General features: G+C 36.8%; 2 protein-coding genes and 1 long non-coding RNA gene across 12 annotated transcripts; 1 reads left to right on the top strand and 2 right to left on the bottom strand.

Annotated features, from left to right (window-relative positions):
• Nucleotides 1-135: 135 nt before the first annotated feature.
• On the bottom strand, nucleotides 136-3,266 carry LOC112202667 (disease resistance protein RPM1). Its single transcript, XM_040507004.1, has 2 exons — nucleotides 464-3,266; nucleotides 136-326 (listed from the first exon to the last, which is right to left on the bottom strand). Exon 1 carries the CDS (start codon nucleotides 3,264-3,266, stop codon nucleotides 483-485), a length of 2,784 nt encoding a protein of 927 aa, XP_040362938.1. The 3' UTR covers nucleotides 136-326; nucleotides 464-482.
• Nucleotides 3,267-9,545: 6,279 nt separating this feature from the next.
• LOC112164706 (cell division cycle protein 123 homolog) lies at nucleotides 9,546-19,555 on the top strand. Of its 9 annotated transcripts, none has more exons than XM_040506481.1 (8): nucleotides 9,546-9,708; nucleotides 11,545-11,696; nucleotides 13,013-13,097; nucleotides 14,725-14,991; nucleotides 15,861-15,950; nucleotides 16,067-16,152; nucleotides 17,428-17,488; nucleotides 18,196-19,555. In XM_040506481.1, the coding sequence occupies exon 8, from the start codon at nucleotides 18,251-18,253 to the stop codon at nucleotides 19,247-19,249; it is 999 nt and encodes a 332-aa protein (XP_040362415.1). In that variant the 5' UTR covers nucleotides 9,546-9,708; nucleotides 11,545-11,696; nucleotides 13,013-13,097; nucleotides 14,725-14,991; nucleotides 15,861-15,950; nucleotides 16,067-16,152; nucleotides 17,428-17,488; nucleotides 18,196-18,250; the 3' UTR covers nucleotides 19,250-19,555. The 9 variants fall into 9 exon arrangements, with proteins under 9 accessions (XP_040362415.1, XP_024156770.1, XP_024156769.1 ...); XM_024301002.2 differs by lacking the exon at nucleotides 13,013-13,097 and adding an exon at nucleotides 11,781-11,856; XM_024301001.2 differs by lacking the exon at nucleotides 11,545-11,696.
• Nucleotides 19,556-20,033: 478 nt separating this feature from the next.
• LOC112164708 lies at nucleotides 20,034-22,841 on the bottom strand. 2 transcript variants are annotated; one of them, XR_005800864.1, is made up of 2 exons: nucleotides 22,805-22,841; nucleotides 20,034-20,863 (listed from the first exon to the last, which is right to left on the bottom strand). It is a non-coding gene; the product is annotated as an uncharacterized LOC112164708 (long non-coding RNA). The 2 variants fall into 2 exon arrangements; XR_002922457.2 differs by lacking the exon at nucleotides 22,805-22,841 and adding an exon at nucleotides 22,138-22,174.
• Nucleotides 22,842-23,566: the final 725 nt, after the last annotated feature.

Genomic DNA, 23,566 nt, shown 5'->3' with positions numbered 1-23,566 from the left:
TATTGTGAAGCAAATTAGGTGAACACAGACCTGCTGCTTGCTCTAATAATTCCAAAATAAATAGTAAGTAACAGAAAAAGATTTCCGAAGTGCTCGACATGGATCCCCAATCTTTATCATAATTCACACTGCTAAAGTGGCATTCGATCCAACATTATTACATGCCAATGCAAACAAACAATAATAAGTACAACAACAGAAACTTTCTTGAAGAGGCAAAAGACAAACCGAGATTGGTCCTTGCATCTTCCCACATGTACAGAAAGGATTCTTCATCAAACTGAGTCAAATCTACTTCAATATATACTTGCCGGACTTGATTGATTCTGCGAAACAAGAGAAAACCATCTTGGTAAATCTTTCTTTTATTGCATATATTATGTGGCTTGAAAGACTAAATTGGACACATTTAGTTTTCATAGCTGTGTACCATTTCTTGTATAGTATGATAAAATATATGTACCTTTCAGGAGAAAGAAATACTAGGCCAAGTTTTCGTGGACCCACTTAGATGACTGTTCGTAAACATGTATGATCTCAGGAATGTGTTGTACTTTATAGCGATCCACACCTCCTTTCCGAATAGGCGTTATAACTTCCATAGTAACATCTTTTAGGCCCAAATATTGTAGAGTAGAAAGGTATTCAAGGCCCAATGGCACTGTCTTCAACTCCATGAAGCCGTTAACCCATAAGTACCGGAGATTTGGCATCACCCCTTTTTCTATAGTTATCTTTTTCACCGAGGCAAAATTCAACAACTCCAAGCTCATCAGCTTTGCAAAGCCCCTGCGGAAACACAACTCTTCCCCAACATATGCATTACAAAGATTAAGCCTTGTTAGATTGAGCAGTGCTTCAATTTGAGGTAGTAAATCCTCTTCAAGTCTTGACCAATGCAGAATCAGAGTTGTGAGGCTATGCAGTGAAGAAAACCAAGGTATTACATTTTGCAGTCTCCCAGCCAAAGCAAGCTTTCGAAGGTGCGGAAGAGGTGGACATTCTGCTTTCACCGGAAGAATTTCCTCTTCATTACTTGCCATTAAACCCATAGATTGAAGCAGAGTCAACTTTTGAACTGAGACCCAAAGGTCAATCTCATCTCTTTCTTTCAGATTCGATATGCTGATGCTCCTAAGTTGAGTCATGTTACCGATCGCGAGGAGTCTACTAGTGTCCCCTTCTGATTCAATCATTGATATACTTTGCAATTTCTGCAACTTACAAATATTTGATGGCACTTTTGTCCCACTCCCAACTTTGAAGGACCCAACTTTGAAGTACAGGTTCCCAATGTAGCGAAACATAATTAGATTGCGCAGATTCATCAACCTCGTAATTCCTTGTGGAAGTGACTCTATCTTAGTATTCCTGATGTTCAGAAATTGAAGGTTGCGGAGATGCCTTATGGACTCTGGAAGTTCCTCGATTAAAGTGCCCCTCAAGTTTAAATATCTCAAGTTGAACGAGTAGAAAACTGCACCGGGCAGTTTATCAATTTGGACGTCCTCCAAGTCTAGAGTCCTCAACAATTTGAATCGAGAAACCAGTGTATTTAAGAAAGACAATGAGAACATGTCAGTGTCAAATACAAGAAGAGAACGAATCTTTGACATATCCCTCCATGATTTAATTTCTCCTTTCATTCTGTGAATTGACAAGCGACGGGTTGAGATCTCTTCCGTAACTTCTCTCCCGTCGTATACATAACCAAACTTTTCTTTTTCGGCTGTCGACAAAGCAAGCTCTCGCATCAGATCATGCATCTTAAATTTTTTCGGCCTTCCCAAAGGTGCTCCGGAAACAAACCCATTTGCAACTTGTAACATGCTACGGGAGTAGAGTTCGCAAAGATAGCCATCTGCAACTTCTTCGGGTGTGACCCCTTTCACATTTTCAACAAATCCTTCTGCTATCCACAATCTAATCAGCCTTTTTCTTTTAAATAGATAATCTTCTGGAAAAAGGGAACAATAGAGGAAGCAATGCTTCAGTTGAGATGGCAAATCATTGAAACTCAGCAACAAAATGTTTCTCACAGGGTCTAGCGATGAATGGTTATGTAGATACCAATTCAAGTTGTTGCAGACTTGTTGCCATTGATCCAGCGACTTCTTAGAACACATAAGACCACCTAAAGCCACAATGCCGAGAGGAAGGCCTTCACACTTCTCCACAAGTTGGCAAGCTAATGACTTCAGTTCAGTTGGACAAGTTTTTTGTGGCTTAGTTGAGAATGCTTTCCTGCTGAAGAGTTCCCAAGCCTCATTCTGTTGCAGGGGCTGAATACGGTAAACATAGCTTTCAACTCCAAAAGAGTTGGATGCTACTTCTTCATTTCGAGTTGTAAGTACGACTCGACTTCCAAGTTGTCTATCTTGAAGTGATACCTTTATTTCTCTCCATACTTTTACATCCCACACGTCATCTAGAACAACTAGGTATTTTTTGGACTCCAAGTAGTCAACTAGTAACTCTAGCAATTCTATGCGGCTCATGGCATTCAAAATTGCAGGGAAATTTTCCTTCCTTGATTTGTAGAGTTCCCTTATCAAGCTTCGAAACAAGTGTACCACATCATAAGTTTGGGAAACAGTAATCCATGCATAACAATCAAAATTTCTCTTTACCAGTTCATTGGTGAAGGTCTTGGCAACTAGAGTTGTCTTTCCAGAACCTCCCATGCCCACCACAGATATAACAGTTTGGTGTTGCTCGTCATCCATTAGCCATCCCATTAGTATCTGCTTCTTGCCTTCAATCCCAACCAGTTCGTCTTCCATAATGAAAAACGAAGACTCCGCTTGGTTCTGCACCAATTTCTGAATATCTTCGGATGTAGTTGCTCCTCCTACAAGGCCAACACCGTATCTTTTATTCCTCTCTGAAATGGCTTTGATCATGTCAGTAATTTTCCGCAACTTCTTTGCAATTTTATGCCTGAACCAAATATTACATGGAGCGCGAATGGTTTTTTGTAGCCCCCTTGAAAGTCGACCCCCACTTTGCTTCTCATACATGTGATACATGAATTCATCAATGATATCTTCAACATCATAGGCTAAGTCTCTGATTCTTGCAACCCACAATTTCTGTCCTTCAGTTTTTGGTTTGTTGGCCTCCGCATCCACTAGGAAAGCTTTCATGCTTAGAAACTCCTCCTTAATCTTATCAACTTCATGACGAACACCTGCTATGGTTGTTCCTTCGTACTCAAGAATGGTCGCAAGTTTTCCAATTAAGAGGTCCGTTACAGACAAGGCCATATAAGCCTCGAGTTAGTTACTCAATCTCTCTGTAATGAAGAGAGAAGGTTCAAGTATTTTGCAAAACTAAACTCATGAGTAGTAATTAATGATAATAAGTATTTCCCAAAAGACTAAACTGATATTGAAATAATGCAATTTTCAAAGAAATGATAGTAGATGTAGAACGACGTACGTACCAAGTGTTGATGGATCTTTTTGATAACATCTGAAAGCTCACAGAAGAACTGCAATGGTGGTCTGGTTCCAATCCATGAAGATCTGGTCAACAACAAGACTCTGGTCGATCACTGTCTTTGTTGAAATGAAATTGCTATTGCTGTTAGTCTGATACCTTTTGTTGAAATATAATGCAGGCGTAACTTGCTACCAGTGATCAACCTGCTTACCTGGTCCTAGAATCAAGTAGATGTAAGATATTTTACAATTTTCTACCCACAAGACTTCTCAATGTGCCTGCATTCCATCTCAAGTTTATGGAATGCTTACACATATCATAAGTCATCAACGGTGGGAAAAGGGCAAAAATAAGAGAGGGTTGTTAATTGTCAAAAGTCCAACGACCCTTTTAAAAATGTTAAGGGGTCTACGTGTTACGACGTCGACTTCGTTGCTCGGTAGAGGCTTTGACTTGATGGCAGCCGTGTGACGATGCTGTGTTAGTCAAAATTGATTTGAGGCAACGAATTAAGACGGACGTCGTTGACGAGTCAAGTTTCCTGGAGGTGAAAAGTGAGAGAAATTAATTATTAGCTTGAGTTTTCCTTTTGCAGAGGCAAAGATATGGCAGTGAAGTTTTAATAGCTTTGTGCATGGTGTTGATGGATGCCTATGATCTTCATCAAAGAGAGGAAGTTGAAAGCTGCGAGAAGGGAAACTATGAATTATACCAGGAGGAGGCCCTATACCAGAACTTGGACAATTATAGGACTTTTGTTCTCCAACGGGGCTTTTGAGGGGGTGCTAAAACTGGTATTATAGGGCTTGGGCTCATCCCAAGTCTCATATTCAGTTCTAAGACCCGTGCACTGTTTATTGGGGCCACAACACGGGCTAGGCCTCATCAAAAAGCCCGCGGATCAAGTGGGCCGATGGAGGCCCGCCGGCCCTGAGGGCTTTTAGCCCGGCCCGGCCCGTCAAAAAACCAGCAAAAGCCCGCCTCAGTGGGCCGAGGGCCGGCCCGCCAAAAGCCCGCAAAAACCCGGCCCGGCCCGCCAAAGGCCCGCTAGGCCCGGCCCGTAAAAGCCCGTAAAATATTATATATATATATATATATATATGTGTGTGTGTGTAGATATGTGTGTGTGTGTTTATAAATATATATATACACACACTCACACATAGATATATATTTGTGTGTGTGTTTATATATATATATATGTGTGTGTGTGTGTGTGTGTGTGTGTGTGTTTATAAATATATATATACACACACTCACACATAGATATATATTTGTGTGTGTGTTTATATATATATATATGGATATATATGCATTACCGCATAATAAATATATATATATATATATATATAGATATATATTATATGTGTGTGTGTGTTTATATATATGTATATATATTTATATATGTGTGTGTGTGTTTATATATATATATAATTATATATATAGATATATATATATTGTGTGTGTGTGTGTGTTTATATATATATATATAGAGATATATATATATATATATATATGTGTGTGTGTGTGTGTCTGTGTGTTTATATATATATATATATATGTGTGTGTGTGTGTGTGTTTATATATATATATATATAATATATATATATATGTGTGTGTGTGTGTGTGTGTGTGTTTATATATATATATATATATGTGTGTGTGTGTGTGTGTGTGTGTGGAAGTTCTTATACTTCTATTATTCTATATATATATATTCTACATATCGGTTGACCAATTCGATCGAATTCGAAAATATGGTGAAATTGGCTAAATTTTGTACCACACTTATAATTTATTGTAATAAACTCATCCAACGGTCGGTTTTTCCATTTTCTTTGAATTGATATGGGTTGCTCTTTGGAGTATATGATATATAAATATAGGTTTATAAGAGTAACTAAGTTTGACCTAGTTGATCGAATTCGAAACGATAACCAAATTGGCTGGATTTTCTACAACCACCATAAAACATTACAATCTCTCAATCGAGCGGTTAGTTTCTCTGAATTCATTTTCCACTTCATGATTGCTTTAGAATAAACCTAAACAATTTAAATACAATGAATATGTCATATAACTTTAGGAGGAAAATTGGTATAGACCAATGTGTTTGTAATTAAAATTAATTTTTTTGATCTTATGTCCACGCACATCCATTGATGGAATATATACAAACGTGATGTGAAAAAATAAGCACGTTTCGAGGTTGTCACGGCATCGGTCAACCAATAAAACATATAAGTGTCTACGGTTGACTAATCCGATCGGATTCGAAAATATGGTGAAATTGGCTAAATTTTTTACCACACTTATAATTTATTGTAATAAACTCATCCAACGGTCGGTTTTTCCATTTTCTTTGAATTGATATGGGTTGCTCTTTGGAGTATATGATATATAAATATAGGTTTATAAGAGTAACTAAGTTTGACCTAGTTGATCGAATTCGAAACGATAACCAAATTGGCTGGATTTTCTACAACCACCATAAAACATTACAATCTCTCAATCGAGCGGTTGGTTTCTCTGAATTCATTTTCCACTTCATGATTGCTTTAGAATAAACCTAAACAATTTAAATACAATGAATATGTCATACAACTTTAGGAGGAAAATTGGTATAGACCAATGTGTTTGTAATTAAAATTAATTTTTTTGATCTTATGTCCACGCACATCCATTGATGGAATATATACAAACGTGATGTGAAAAAATAAGCACGTTTCGAGGTTGTCACGGCATCGGTCAACCAATAAAACATATAAGTGTCTACGGTTGACTAATCCGATCGGATTCGAAAATATGGTGAAATTGGCTAAATTTTTTACCACACTTATAATTTATTGTAATAAACTCATCCAACGGTCGGTTTTTCCATTTTCTTTGAATTGATATGGGTTGCTCTTTGGAGTATATGATATATAAATATAGGTTTATAAGAGTAACTAAGTTTGACCTAGTTGATCGAATTCGAAACAATAACCAAATTGGCTGGATTTTCTACAACCACCATAAAACATTACAATCTCTCAATCGATCGGTTGGTTTCTCTGAATTCATTTTCCACTTCATGATTGCTTTAGAATGAACCTAAACAATTTAAATACAATGAATATGTCATACAACTTTAGGAGGAAAATTGGTATAGACCAATGTGTTTGTAATTAAAATTAATTTTTTTTATCTTATGTCCACGCACATCCATTGATGGAATATATACAAATGTGATGTGAAAAAATAAGCACATTTCGAGGTTGTCACGGCATCGGTCAACCAATAAAACATATAAGTGTCTACGGTTGACTAATCTGATCGGATTAGAAAATATGGTGAAATTGGCTAAATTTTTTACCACACTCATAATTTATTGTAATAAACTCATCCAACGGTCGGTTTTTTCATTTTCTTTGAATCGATAGGGGTTGCTCTTTGGAGTGTATGATATATAAATATAGATTTATAAAAAATTAGTGTCTTTAAAAATTTATTTATCAATAAATTAGTATCTATATATAAATATAGATTTTTTTGGGTACAATATAGTTATATAGATATGTTATCTTTGGTTGTATTTGATCATTATCCATTGAATTTCCAAAGCTTGATTAAAAAAAAAATACTTGTGTCTTTAAATATTTATTTATAAATAAAGCCCGCAAGGCCCGGCCCAAAAAAGCCCACAAGGCCAAGCCCGGCCAGGCCCGAAAAAGCCCGCAAGGCCCGCTTTATATGGACGGGCTTGGATCCTTTGATTTTTAATAAAGTCCGGCCCGGCCCGGCCCGCAATTATTTAAAAATATAGCAAGGCCCGACCAGGCCCGGCCCAAGCCTGCTATGAATGGGCCGGGCCGGGCCGGGCCCGGCCCGTTGACGACCCCTAACACGGGCTGTGTCAGCCGAAGAGAGGATGCAACGCGCCAGAAGGGGAGAAGAAAGCCAACGCATTGGGCAGGAGGAAGAAGGAAGGTTGACCGTTTTGTACTGTGCAACGGTCACGTAAAGCACGGCTCAGATCTGTCCATTTGGAATATGGACGGCTCTGATATTGTCCCAATTTCTTCTTCTTTTTTTTACTGTAACGGTTATATATTTTAATCATAAATAGTTAAAATTCAATAGTTCTTCATAGTTTGTGCAAAATCAGTAAGCTAAATCACAGCACGATTCCAATCGATGAGAAGCATGATAAGTGGTAACTCTTACAAAACAGTTGCTTAAAAGGATGTATATGTCTGTATCGTAAAATTCCTTAACGCGTTGCTAGACTGATAAACAATCTAATGAGCAATTTTCTTTGGGACAGTGTAAAAAAGGATATGAAACAGCAGTTGTTAAGACGTGAATTAGTTTAGATATGGAATACAAACTGAAATCTAGCTGAATTAGTTTAGCTACTTTCAGTTTGTAGTTGATAATCCGGTTGATAAGAATGGTTGTGGAGAATCTAGCTGAATTATTATCAATGTGGCATACTGTGATTACAGGCAAATGTTGTGTAAAAAGAAATGCAAATACATTTATGCTTCTATTTTACTTAGTTGTTTCTATACGCCTATTACAATGCTTATATGTAACATAATACTTGACTTTGATCTTCCTATTTCTTCTTCAACTTTGATCTTTTTGTCCATTTTTTAACTGCTGCATGCATCTATTTTGTCTTCTTTTCCCATTTTAATTTTTGAATTCTGAACAAATGAATCCATTTTTCTTCCAAGTTCATAATCGACTGTGCAATTGTTATCAAGTTCAAAACTGAATAATCCATTGTGTACTACTTATCATTTTTCATTTTAAAATATGTTTGACTACACTTGATGTAGCAAGATCAATGATATTTGAAAAAAAGTTACAAAGAAATCAAACTGTAGAAAATGATTCTTCATTTCTAAAACTTTTTTTTTCCACCATACTCATAATACCTGAATTAAAATCAAACAAACTGATCAAATAATTGTATTTAACAAATCTATTACAAAATGTTGAATACAACAAGTCATAACATCGATATGATCAACATCTAGCATTATTAGGAGCTGAAGTCATGTGTAAATTTAGCTTCATTTAGTACTTTTTTTATACAATTTTCAGTTTAAAATTAATAGTCACTTCCAGCATATTTATATTATATCCTCAATGAACATTAAAATCTTCTCTCACTTATTTTCAGCTCCAAGAAAACATAGCGCACACGTTAATCCGTCAGATAAAAGCTTTTCAACTTAATTTCAGAATCAGGGTTCGCGTTTTGAGAATCTGGAGGCCAAGGAGGTACAACAGCAAGATATATGACGGTCTTCATTACATCTTGGTCGATGAAGAGGTAAGTTCTTTACTGATTATTCAAAATTACTTCAACTATTTCAAAACTGAAATACATCTTGCTCATCAATGCCATTACTGATCTTTCACTTATTGAACACGGGGAAAATTTTAAGCAAATATTATGGATTCATTGCTTCCTTTCAGCATTTTTTTGTCTACATTAATTCTGAACTATTCCTTTTTTGTGTGCAAATTTTTTAGGCAATAGATTATGGATATGCGAAGCTTGCAGATTTTGGATTGGCAAAGGTATGTCTTCTGTTCCTCTGTGCCATTCTATATTTTCAATAGTTTTCACAATCATTTTGAATCTTTTCTCCTAATAGTATTTGCTGTGCCTTTTTCCAGATAACCACCAAGGTGAATGAAATTCAAGTTTTGCGGGGACTGCATTCTAGATGGACCCTGAGGTTTGCCTTCACACTACTAATCTTAATCCATTTAAACAGTAAAGTCCCCCTGATAAATTTTTACTTATTCATAACAACTTTTCTTATACTTTGGAATAAAATTTTATGTTTCTCTGCCTATGGCTATAGTTGGTATACTTTGTCTCATTACACCTCTGTTTCTGCTAAATTTCAAGTCTCGCGTCAACGCGCGGCTTCCTTTGCTAGTACATACATCCAAGGACGGTCATCTGTTCACAGCACTGTTCCTTAGAGCTCGAATTGAATGACGCTTTTGCCCTTCATTTTTTGTCTCAATTACAGTTTGGTTTCGGTGGTTACTGTTGTTGTGCGATGGATTTTTGTGGTATTTGGTTTGTTCAATGTATCAAAAGGGAGAGAGCGGAAAGATATAGGCTTTAGGGGGAGTTTTAGACTGAGAGTCTAGAGAACGAGAGAGAGCGGGAGAGTGAGACAAATAGCTTCATAACGATCTAGGGATAGAAAGAAAAAGGGGGTTTCAGAGAGTTGCGGCAGAAAGAGAGAGGTATTGAGCCCTGCGAATTTTTTTTTTTGGTTCTTCTTCTACTTCTTCTTCATTCGTTCTGTCATTGGGTATTCTTTTGGTCTTACGATCTGCCCTTTTTCAATGATTGGTTGTTGATTATTGATTGTCTATTTCGTTGTTTTAAATCGGGTTTCGTAAGTTTGGCTTATGTGAAGCTATTGGGTTTGTGGTGTTACAGTTAATTTGGATTGTGTTGAATAATTTGGATTGACCTTATATTTTGAGTAAATCTAATGTTCTTAGCATTGGCATAAGAGAGCCTACTTCGTTACCTTTGCATTGCGTTGAAGAGAAGCTGTTGGACTTAGATGTGATACTTGAATTAGATGAAATAGTTTTCGTCCTTGATATAGAACTGTGGTGTTGGATAGTTTTTTTTCTTCTTCTTAGAACTGTGGTGTTGGTTTTCGATAGTTTTGTTTCTTCATATGTTCTTTAGTATTTCCTCTGTCTTAGAGGATATGCTCTTAATTTTGCATTATCATACAGGGATTTCTCCTGAAAAAACATATGGGTTTTTTTATTTTCTCGATTTCTTACCAACCTGAAAGTGGGTACCTATTTGTTTCCTGTAAAGTTCAGAAATTCTGAAGTGATCATACTCATACGGGTTGTTAGTTGGCTTGAATTAGAATATGATTGATTAGGTGAAACCCAAGTCATCATTTTGAATCCCATTAGCCTCTTTTCTCATAAAGCTTGCTCCGGCTACTCAGGAAAGTAGAAAACATGAGGTGACTTTCAAGTTTGCTGTGGTTCAAGACTTCAAGGTATTTAGAGATTTAAAATACAAGAAAACATGTGGTTAACTCAGTATAGAATTGGAATTGCATGTTGCAGTAGTTTATAGTTGCTTTGTTGTGCTGACTTCGTGCAAATAAGAGCAGCATTTAGAACATTAGATCTTGGGGTGATTTTAGTTCTCTGTGTTGTTGTTTTTAAGTTTTGCTTTACTGGGTATATTTCTATTTTGCTAATGGTGGCTTTTGTCTCTTTTATATAATCTAGCTTTATAGTTTATATAATCTAGCTTTATAGTCGAACCTATTGACTGCCTTATGCATAAAAGCAAAAAAGAATAGCTGTTTGTAATTTTCTTTATGTAAAACATTGAGGAGTTTTTGGGTTACACTTGCTTCAGAGTGAGGGTGGTATTATACATAATGATTGCAGAAAGAGAGAGGTATTAAGCCCTGCGTAAATTTTTTTTTCTCCTCTTCTTCTTTCATTCTTTCTTTCTTTCTTTTGTGGTTTTCTTTGTAGTATGATTGGGTACTCTTTTGGTCTTATCCCTTTTTCAATGATTGGTTGTTGATTATTGATTGTCTGTTTTGTTGTTTTAAATAGGGTTGCAGAAAGTGGAGGAGGTTTTTTAAGTTTGAGTTATGTGAGGCTATTGGGTTATGTGCCATATTTGATGTGAAATTTGAGATTTTGTGTTCTGGATTTGATGTAAGATTTGTGGTGTTATAACTAATTTGGATTGTGTTGAATAATTTGGATTGACCTTATTTTTTGAATAAATCTAATGTTCTTAGCATTGGCATAAGAGAGCCTACTTGCTTACCTTTGCATTGTGTTGAAGAGAAGCTGTTGGACTTAGATATGATACTTGAATTAGATCAAATAGTTTTCGTCATTGATGTAGAACTGTGGTATATGTTCTTTAGTATTTCCTCTGTCTTAGAGGATATAATCTACGAAACTCACTTCTCTGTCAATCCATTGCTGATAAAGTGAGTGAATTTTTAGTTATCTCATAATTTTTTAAATATGTGTGTTCCAATTTTTAGTTTCAAATGCTGCGTTCTATAGTGCTATAGGTTCAGGAAGAAGCACTAGGTCTTTTCTCTAAGTTGCATCAGAGTGGATTAGGTCATGACAAGAGGCAAAGTTGATTATGATGAAGGCAGGAGGCACATGGAACAAGATCAAGCATGTGAAACGAGCTGGTGAAAATTGGGCTGGTATAGACTGCTTTAGAAATATGATTAGATCAAAAGTTGGGTATGAAAGTGTGGCATTATTTATTATTCTATCTGCAATTGTAGGCACAAATAATTTGGAGGTGGGCAAACAGATTCATGGTGCTGCTTTGGGGGTTAAAGGTTTCAGCTGATAATAATGGTGATTATGATTAGGATTAGATGAGTGAACAATGAAAACATTATGCCATCACATATTTTGCTTTCACTTTTAAGGTCATTTTCTATGCATCTTCAATAAGCTTCAGTTGAATTATTGTTTACACTTTTAATGTCATTTTCTATACACCTTGAATTAAGCCTCAGTATATGGAAAGCGTAACAATAACTCTACTAAATGAAAGCGTGACAGAATAATACTATCCGTGATTTTTGAAATAAAATTTGCTTATGCAGTTTGCTATGAATGAAGATCGATATTACCTTTATTATTATGATATCGAACCATCAAGTAGAGTTAATTTGTTATTAATACTTTCGTTTTTGATTTTCTGTTCCTGTGTGTTGAGTACTGTATGTCAATGTCCTGGCAATATACTAGCAGAGGCAAGGATTTTTGGGGGGCAGGGTTGGGCTTATATCTAGCCCATTTCATTTTTCATTCTTTGGTTTTTCCCTATTTCAGAAACACATGAAATGTGACATTTACTTAAAATGTCAGTGATCATACAAGTCTTCCCTCCAGACAAAATTGTTGTGACATTTATAGATTAGATTTCAGAATATGAACTTTTGCTGTGTCAGTTTTGAAGAGAACATGTTCATTTTCATTGTATTACTATCATTTATGGTAGCAAAAAGAAAACCAGAATAGGGGTTACTGTAGTTTATGAATAGTAACTCCCTAAGGAACAGTGTGCTTCTAATCTCCAAACCAGTAAGAATAGCTTACGAACAGTACTCTTCCTCGGAATAGTGGTGCTTCTAATTCTAGACTTCTACTCTGACCTCTGTTTTTCTTCTTACAGTAGAAAGAAAGTTACTTTTGAGTCTAATCTCCAAACCTGAGTGAGCATGTTACAATCAATGAATCCACGGATCTTTTATTCGATAGTAAAGAGATCCAAACCTGTTTGTTGTAATAGAAGGTCTGTAACTTTAGTGAGGATATGGTTATGTAAAGCTTTATAAACCCGCAGCATCGCGCGGAAGAATTTTCTAGTTTATACTATATATAAGAGTTGAGTAAGTTAACTGTTGATGTTCATGGGATATGAAAAGATGATTTTCCCCTCATTTGATTTTTTCTTTTACGGCTCTGCCACTGACATAGCTATATCATGTGTTTTTTTTCCCAGCTGTTGTATGATCACGATTGAGAGAGTGGAGACGCAGAGACCCTTTTAGCTTTCGTTTTCCACAGCAATCACCGCCGTGAAACTGGTGTTTACTGAGTTTCCTTCATTTCTTTCCATTTCCTAATTACCCATGTTCTTTCACAGTAGCTATTCACCTTTTACCTCTGTTTCTTTGCTCGCTCTTACAACCTGCACTACATGTGTTTGTGAAAATGCCCAAGTGAAAAGCACCCAAATGGGTCATCGTCTTTCTGGTTTTAATAAGCATAGGCGGAGTTCTGTAACCTAATTATGAAGGTTTTTGTTTGGTTTCGTTTTGTTGTTTTTGTCGATGAATTTTGGTTTGTAGTTTTGAATTGAATTGGTTGCTAAGCAAATTTGGGTGTGATTTTTATTTTTTCTAGGTTTGCTTATTTTTTTAATTCACTGTTATCATTTAGGAGGATATTTGAGACTTGGATTTGTATAAATTTGCGTAGTGTGATTTAGAGGAATTGGTCTGGGTTTGTTTTGGGGTGTTGTTTAATGAAAGTGGTCAGAGTGTGGTTTTCTGTCAGAATTTTAGATAAAGTTATAATCTTTGGGAATGTTTAGATAACTCAGCCAATTGTTCGGAGCCGGAGAGAATGAGTGTTCAATAATCCTACTGTGGACTAATGTATTTGCTTCACTGTCACACCATAAAGTGTCTGCCTTCTTCTTGTGGTTCGTGACCAGGCAAGTGTGAAACAGCTACAGAGGTGCAATTCATATATAGGCATTTGGTTTATATATTAGGCAAACTTTGAAATCACGTCAAGTAGAGAAAAGTAGTGGAGTCATATCTATGCAGTTATGACCACTTGCCTTGCATATATAAACTATTTCTAAATAGCACTGTGTATTCAGAAATGGTGTGAGCACAAGCAGTTCACCCTTATATATTTGGATATGTTTTGTCTGCTTGGAAAAGTTAATTCTGTGTGTTTCATAGAGTTACAAAAATTATTTTGCAACCAGAAAATGTATAAAGCATGGTGAAGATTAAAAATCAAATACTTCGAGCAATTCACAAAATCCAAACAGAGGACGCAAATTCGATATAATTAGTCAATTCAAAGTGCACCATTGTTACGAGTTATAAGTTTTTTTTTTTTTTTTTTCCTATTCTTCTTTTCTTTTATTTTTCAGTGTGAAATCTCAAGCAATGACAATTGCAGAATCATGAAGACATTAATTTCAACTACGTGTGGATTGATATTCTTTACTTGCCGTATTGTTTTGTCTGAAATTCTATAGATGCACATCAAATTTGAAATTTAGGGACATGATAGATTGATGCCCGTGAGGTATGATTTGGGTTGCTGTAATTTGTTAGCAGTAGTGACTTTTGGAAACAATGTTTCTGTAATCAGAGTTTGGTTCTGATTTTATATGGAACTGTTTAGATTCTGTTTATTGAATTTTGGAGTTTGATAATGGAGTGAGAATGGAGCAAAAATCATAGCAGAAAAAGCTTGATGAAATTAGTATTGATCTCTCAAATGCTTTTATTCTTTGTGTGAATAATCGTTTGTTTTCCTTTGTGGAGTTTAAATTCATTAAGTATACCTTCTTTAAAAACGACAAAATAATCTGCTCAGTAAAATGGTTTTAGGTTCTATGTGTTTGTTTTGATTTGTTTAGATGCTATTAGAAACCCTAAAAAATCTGGTTTGTTGTTTTTTGTGCAGTTGGGCCTTGAAAGTTGCATATATTGAAGAAGCTGGGAAGACCAGGTTTTTTAAACTCCTAGAGGCAGCGGTTTGGGAGTTTAAGGATTTTGCTAACCAACCCCAGCATCTTCCGCAGCTGCAACTGAAACAATCACCTTTTGAACAACTGGAGCACTTACTATTTTGAACAGCCTCCAGCAGCAACTTTTGCTAGATTAGCTTATAACCCTTTTGTAAAGCTAGCATTTTTGCACCAGCTCCAGTTGAATGGACTTCAACTAAAAGGTAAAATATGTAAAAACTCTTTCACTATTTCAATAATATGTAATAATTTCCCTTTTGTATTTCATTGTTCTAATTCATTGATAAAAACATATTCCGCAGCAAAGCATGGGTAAGTTTTCTAGTAGAATTAAAGGGTTGGTTTAGAAGTAAAATCTGAAAATATGTTTTATGAAAAAATTTGAGTCCCTTTGAGTGAAGAGATAAAAGATTAATTTGATCATAAAATTAATGCCTACTGCTCCAACAGGAAGAATTCTAGCTTGGCCCTTCACAACTTAAAAGAAAGTACATGTTGTACATGTAACGATTGTGTGAAATTTTGTATAGGAAGATGATATGTCATGAAAAGATTAACAAGGTAAATAGCATAAGTAACTAGCCAAAAGTTTCTTGAATTTGGAGAATCAAAGCAACCGTCTTTCTCGCATGTATATATTTGGAGAATCAAAGCAACCTGCTTATATAAACTTGCATACAAGAAAAGGAAAAATTACCTCCTTAAAACAAGAGAATATCACTAACTTAAAAAGTTGATATAGCGTTTCTCGAACAGCTCGTGTCATCATCACCAATATGTTCACGTAGTTTTTCAACAACAACGTACTTATGTAACCTCAACTCCTCTGGATGTTTAACGAATAAATCCTTAATCCCCAATAATGCATCTTCAAAAACAAATAAAACTTAACAAAATCAGAGTCTCTATCCCCAATAATAAACCTTCTGCCCCTAGGTTTATTAAGCTATCGCTATCACTCAGTACAACATCGAAGAAGTACAGCACGAGTTCTTTTTGACCCGATTTGCCTTATAATTTCTGAGCTGTTAGGTCTTTCTGCTTCTGAATTTGTGATTAATATCCATTCCAGCGACAGAAATAAGTATTGTCCAGTCCCAATTGTGACAGAGGAAGAAGCAGCTCTAAGCGACTCAGGGTAGGAGAAGAAGACAGACTGACTGTAAGTGGGCTCTGAACCATCTTCATTTATTCGTTTCCATTCCTTCTTTATTTTAAAGATTATGTGCACATTATTGAGAATGAGTTTTTAGCAGTTTGGTTTATCTTTGGTTTCAGGATAATAATTGTGTTTGGGTAGGTGATCTGCTGCAACTAAACCAATCGTGCTTGGGTTTTGAAAATAATCGTGCTAGATCAACTAGGTGAGGGACTTTTTTTATTTGAGTTTTGTTTAAAATTCAGCCGGCCTTCTGCTCCTCTTCACAGAATCGATCAAGGTTCAATTTCTGTATCCTTATGCTTATTGGTTATGTATCAAAATGGTGCTAATTGCTTAGTTTCCAGTACCGGGTTTTGAATTTTGATCAAGAATTGATATTCTAACATGTCCTAAATTGATCTCTTAGATTCATCATCACTTTCTTTAGAATCCTTTACCTTATTGATGGCTGCTTTGCTTGCACCCTTTGATTCAGAAGATTCAGGAGTGACTGCTGCTGTTGGTGCTTTTGAATTAGATGTATTGGCAATAATTGGGGGGCTATTCTTAGGAACTTCCTACAGACCAACAATGAAAATAGAACTGTGTGTTAGCAATAGAATATCTAAATCAGTATATAGCAGATTCTATTCGTCTTGCAGTTGGCACTTGCTAGAAAAACAGAGCATTAATTGCAATAAAAGTGTAATGAAGTATGAAGAAGAGGGAGTACTACTATTTCTGCTTTGAAATTATTGAAGGTTGGAAGGGTATGAAGGAGTATGGCATTACGGTTGGGAATAAAGAGAAGGATTGAGTGGGAACCCACAGCTGCAAGTTGATAAGTTTTGATGGGGGAGTTAAGCATAGAGACAAAAGTTTACTGTGAGGGAATGGATGTGGAGCAAGAAATTGCCCAACTATCGGCCTGTGATTTTATCCAAATTTCCTCTGGTTTTTCGGTTTGTGAGAACTGAAAACTAACTTCCAGATATAAGATGAAACCTGCAGCTTAGGGTTTGATGAGTTGGGAAAGCAAGAGGTGAAACTAGAATTAGAGAGAGGCTGTTTGGTCGTTAACATGAGTTCTTACCATATATGCTGATTCTTATTTATTTATTTTTTTATATTTTGTGAGAATGCTAATAATTGATTTGATGTGGTCTTTCAGCTGTGAGAATAAAAGATATCCCTTTTAAATTTGGGAACTTTAGGAAGGAACTTATTTATTTATTTTTTTATATTTTGTGAGAATGCTAATAATTGATTTGATGTGGTCTTTCAGCTGTGAGAATAAAAGATATCCCTTTTAAATTTGGGAACTTTAGGAAGGAACCCAGACAATTCAAACCCCAGTTGCACTTTTTTTATCATATCCAAAAATAAAAGATAAAGGCTATCCATTTATCATTAGTCATTGGTGCAATGAACTATTTCTTTCTTCTTGTCTCTTTTTTTTTTTTTTTTGCTAAGAGCATGAACTGTGTTTGTAATACAGGCGTGTGGTTCTTCCTCCAGAAGCGTCAAAGCTAGTTCCAGAGAATCTGCTTTTTTCTGAGGTAGGTTTATAGGGCTGGCTTTTTTTTTATTTTTTTTATTTTTAGTGTGATTGGGTCTGTTTATGTTGTTCATTGGAACAATATTTGTGTTTGATTGCTGTGGAAAGGATTTAATCACTGAAATTTTGTTATGCAAATGTGTGATCTCACAATTTAGTGGGTATGTCATTTGATTGGGTTTATGTTTCGATTTTGAAGATGTGTATCATACAAACCCCAATTGGATATTTAACTGGGTTAATGCTTGAATTTATTGTCTAAAGAATTTCATGTTTACTTATCACTGTTGGATCCCCAATTGATGCTTTCCCTTATTTCTGTTTAACTTATTGGGTTATTGCTTTGTAAATCATAACTGAAAGATTGGGACCTTTTATGGTTCGCCTCATTTATGATTGATTTCAGCACCACTACAGAAGCTGCACTAAATTTCTTTATGCCATGCATATAGATTACAGTCATTTGAATAAGGCATTCAACATTCTTTGGTCAAGTACAACTTACCAACTTCCCCCTAATCCCCAATTCCTCCATCAAAATCAAAGACTTCAAATCAAATCAAATCTGTAATCATTTGTTTTCCACATTGCATACTTCGAATTCGTTAATAAAAATGAAGCCCGCAGCAACGCGAGGGCACATTTCTGATGGTTTCATTTATATCAATTTTTGATACACTATACTGATCATATCTTTTGGTTTAGCAGATAGCAAACAATAACATATAGCAAACAGCCTTTGATCTGTACACTGAGCCAAGAAATGAAGGAAGAAGAAGTGAATCGATGCCAGATACAGGAATGGTACCCTAAGTTTAAATCCGTGTCTATCAAAACACGGATTCATGAACTTCCAGAATCCTTTGTCCAATATCTTCTTGATGATTCAGGCCCCTTCCTTCTTCCAGTTTCCATCTCAAATGAAGATGCCTTACCCAACAGAATTCATAATCCAGAGGAGGAAGATGACTATCAAGTAATAGAAGGATCTGATGATGAGTCAGAGCAGCCTTCTTTGCCCCCTTCTTTTCCTGAACTTGAGTTGGAGATTAAGGAATCCATTGCATCACTTGGAGGTGCTGTGTTCCCGAAGCTAAACTGGAGTGCACCAAAAGATTCTGCTTGGATTAGCACAACTGGGACTCTCAGATGCTCTTCCTTCAGTGAGATTGCACTGTTGCTACGATCATCTGACTCACTGGTGCATGATTTGTGTCATGCTTATGATTCCTGCAATGACAAGACCTCCTCACGGCCCAAGAGCTTCTTCCTTGCTCTCCGTAAATGGTACCCATCCCTTCAGCCAGAGATGGAATTCCGCTGCTTTGTGAGGAATCAGAATTTAGTTGGAATTTCCCAGCGCGAGGCCACAACCTTCTACCCTTCTCTGCTTAAAAGCAAAGAGCATCTGGGAGAGTTGATCGAAGAGTTCTTTATGGAAAATTTAAGGTCAAGATTCGAGTCAGAAAATTATACCTTTGATGTATACGTGACGAAGGACAAGCGAGTTAAGGTTATGGATTTCAACCCTTGGGGTGCATTTACACTGCCTCTGATGTTTACATGGGAGGAACTGGAACAGAGTGATAATGAACAAGGGGATGGTGTGGACTTCAGAATTGTGGAGAGCCAGTGTGGTGTTAGGCCAGGTTTGAAGACAGCAGTGCCCTACGATTATGTGGACACTAGCTCTGGGAGTGGCTGGGACCAGTTTTTCAGGAATGCCGATAAAGAGTTACAGCGGCAAAGTAGGTCTCCTTAAGCAGGTGCTTAAGGTCCTTCATTGCTTGGACAAGAATGAAATTTGCATTTACATTGTTAGATGACACTCCTTGAGTCTTGTGACTGTCGCCATCTTACTTATTTAATACTCTGGCAGGAGTAGGACAGTTCAACCCATAGGTGTAGAAAGCAACGTATGAAATTTTCATTCCGGTATTTGGTAATTTTGGAAAAGTTACTTGGATAGTCTGTAATTAATACAAGAAAATAATACAAAATGAGTGACTAATTCAAAAAAAGGGTGAGAGAAAATGAATCTCTTAAGGCCTCATTTGGTTTGCGGAAAGGAAATGAGAGAAAATCAATTCTTTGCTCTATCCACGAGCATGGGAAATTGCGAGTCCCATCAATTTTTTTTTCCAGTGTTTGAAGGCCAGGAACATGGTCATATATTACAAATATATGCAGGAAATTGGGAGGGAAAATGAATTCTAGGATAGGTCCGGGGAATCATTTTCCTTTCTTTTGTCATCTTAAACAGAGGAAATGAATGATTTTTCACCAAAGTTTTGATTCCGCGAACCAAACAAGGCCTAAAGGTGCTGGAGGATTCACTCTTTCATTTTTTTGCCCCTTGTATTGTGAAACTTTTTTCTTTTCTTGTGCTTACTAACTATAGGAAATTGTTGAAATGGAAAAACTTCGCACATGCAATTACAACGAGGCCCGTCCATATCAGGAAAATGAGTGTTTTATTTAAATAAAATTAAAAGCCTCTCATGAAAGCAAGGATGGACAAAGTTGATAGCTTTTAAAACTCTAAGTGAAAGGAAAAAGCACAAGAGTCATTAAGCTGGTCTATTGGATTTTACAAGACGTCAGCCTTCTTGTTTTGTCAAAATCTAGATTACAAAGCAATTACAAAATACAAGAGTTGTAGTCTTCACGAAATACAAGTTCCCCAAGTAGTTCACTCCAAGTTGAACTCTAAAACTCTATGTTTTATACAAACCAAACTCAAGATCGGTGCAATATAAAAGCACTTCATGAAAAGGAAAAAGGGGGGACGGAGGAGAGGAACACAGCAGCTTGAGGAGTGGAAGAAAGCAAGAAAGAAGTGGGTGAGACTTCCACCGATCTGCAGCACGGCTGTCGTTGAGCTCCAGCACGGCGTGCCTTAGGGTGCCGAAACTACTATCAAAGCTCCAGTGGTGGTGCCTTACGGTATCAACACTGTTAGAGCTCTGACACGGCATGCCTTCAGGTGTCGATATCATTCTCACGTCTCAAGTTTCGGTTAATACACCCTGAAACTGGCAGAGGACCTCACACGAATCATCATCCAGGCCATGCTTTCATAAGAGGTCTTGGTTCAAATTAAAAATGATGATAAAAATAAGGGAACTCTGTCAATTTCACTTAAACACTACACGTGATCCCCCTGCATTCTTTCAAAACACTACAGCCAAAAATAAGCCAGTTCCGACCTTTTGATTCAAAGGAAGGAGACGGAGAAAGGCTGTCAAAATAAATACAATTCTGCAGCAAATGAGATGAAACCAGAACTGGCACTTGGAAGAAGATGCTCACCCTTAAAATAAAGCTTCAAGACTTTGACATTGCTGTGACTATAATCACCTAGTCCTTCTTGAACCTGCACAGCAAGCAAATCTGTTAAAATTGAAGACAAGCTTTGAAGCATCCAATTGAGAACAAATTTGGTGCACAAGCCTTTATGTTTGCAGAAGGCCAAAATAGTCCGAGGAGGTCTGAGGCCTTTAACACCAAAAGATGACAAGCAAGAAAGAAAGCTGTGTAGTGGAATTGCAAGGCGAGTCTCAAGTTGTCAAAATTAAACACACACTTTGTCACAGCCAATTCCAAGACAAATCTGATGCACAGGTTCTTATATTTGTAAAAGGTCAAGACAATCAAATGAAACAGTCTAGACTTGATTTCAAGAGGTGACAAGTATGTGTTCGTGGGTGCAGCGTGTCAAGGGAAGAAAGTGATGGAGCATTAGGGTTTGTTGTGTTAAACTGTTAGGGTTAAACTCATTTAACGTTTGGTTATATATTGTTCTTGTTAATAATCCCTAGTTAATAAGGTTCAGTTGCTTAGGTTTGAACTATTCCCAGCCATCTACCACGTTCTTAGGGTTGTTGATAATGTGGGCTGTCATGTTTCTTTCTTGTTGTAAAAGGCTTGGTTATAAGCCAACATTGATGCATTAAACGAATAAGCTTCAAACTCCCAAATACTATTGTGTTCTTGTGTTTGCATAGTCTGTGCTTCAACAAGTGGTATCAGAGCCCTATCACGGGGCCTGATTGAGAGTGATTAAGAAACTGCAGTTTCTTAGAGAAGAAGAAAGAGTGAGAGAACAGAGAAAAACAACAAAGAGAGAAGAGTAATCGAGGGATGGCAATGGAGAACAACTTCGTGCAGCTGGCAATATCAAGGTTTGATGGTCACTATGACCATTGGGCTATGTTGATGGAGAACTTCCTTAGATCAAAGGAGTACTGGGGTTTAGTGGAGGATGGAATACCAGCAAAAAGGGCTGAACTCACTGAGGGACAGCGTGACAGGACCCGACCCAGGAATCACCCCAATTACCTGGATACGAGCCTGCGGGGCCCACATTAAGCGAAATCCTACCGAGAATTCGGCAGAACCTCCCCTAAATATGGGCTACCCAAAAATTTCACAAACCTGGATATGATTACAACATTAACTTCTACTCAACCTACAATATCATATTTACAATCCAAGCACATATATTACATCCGGAAAGTTCAAATCCCAATATAACCTCTGTAAGCAACCACAATCCGAACAACAACATCCATCAAAATCAAAAGAAAAGGCTTATCAGAGCAACACTAAAACTAAGCCGATATCATACAAGGTAGGTTAAGTAATAACCTACGGACAAAAACGGAAGCGCTGATTCCCAAAGTCCTTGAGCCTGGACGCAATCTCTGCTAATCTGAAATCTGGGCATTTGAAAACGAAGGGCTCAGGGGAAAACATATAAAATCCATTAGAGTGAGTGGACAAAACCGAAACTAGAATCAAAACAATTTATGGTATGCTTCCCCATTTCTCTTTTTAACAAAACCATCATGCAGCTGAACCCTATGAAGTTCCAACTCAATCCTTTTTCCATGAAACTCATTTGATGGCTAGGAAAGACTGCTTCCTAGGCATCTCATGCCATCGGGGAGGGACTGCCACCCGATGACGCATCGGGAGGGACTGCCAACCGGAGTAGGAGGCGGTGATTAGTTGGGACTGCCAACTAGCCACATGTAGTAGACGGGACTGCCGACTAACTACCTCAAGTCATCTGGAAGGGACTGCCAACCAGATGACGCATCGGATGGGACTGCCAACCGAGCTGTAGTCTGGAAGGGACTGCCAACCAGACTATTACCTAGAAGGGTCTGCCAACTAGGTAAGATACGCATGCGCCAAACTGGCCTCCTTGTCAACTATTTCCTTTTTAATCCTTTTCTTTCCATAAAATCACATTTCAAAACTTAATACCATGCTGCATGCATTATTTAAATAAAAATAAAGGTCCACTCACAAGTGAATCCCGCAGCTAACCCTGCTGCCTGCCTGTGTCCTCCTCGCTCGAGGGCTCAGTACGTCCTGTCACAATTGCATGGATATAATTAACCATAATAAGGAAATACTCTCAAAAACAACTTATTTCCCTCGGAATAAGCATCCGTTATTCACAAATTGTTATAAAACTCCCACACTTTAATTTGGGATTAATTCTATAATTCCTTAAAATCTCAATGCCCTCTAACTCAAACTACTCAACCGATTTTTAATTCGATTCTCAATCGATCAAGGACTTCACTTAATTTAAATCTTCACAAGAACCTTTCGATAACTAAATCAATTTAATCTCACCTCCTTCATCACAAATTACCACCAATCGATAATATAAATCCTTCCAAAAATTTCCACAATCATTCTTAATTTTTCCCTTTTTCTAATTCACGATTCCAACTCCACCTTCTCAAATTCACTCTCCTACCTAACAAATAATTCACAATAGTTCTTTAACAAGAGAATTCACCCAACACTACCAACATGACAAATCCAACAACCATGTTCAACAATCCAAAACCAACAAAACCTCAATATCCAACAATTTCAAATTTAACACAAACTTAAAGATTAAATTCAATTCCAATCAACCCATTTATTCCAAAATCAACTTCATAACCCACACAACTATCTCTAAACCTGCAACAACAACCAAATTCAAGTAGGAATATCCAGAAAAATCAAACAAGAACCCAAGAATTCGAGAGTTACTGTTCACGGTACTGTT

The sequence above is a fragment of the Rosa chinensis genome, chromosome 5 (genome assembly GCF_002994745.2).
Source record: "Rosa chinensis cultivar Old Blush chromosome 5, RchiOBHm-V2, whole genome shotgun sequence".
NCBI lineage: Eukaryota > Viridiplantae > Streptophyta > Magnoliopsida > Rosales > Rosaceae > Rosa > Rosa chinensis.
This window is presented reverse-complemented; position numbering and strand designations above follow the sequence as displayed.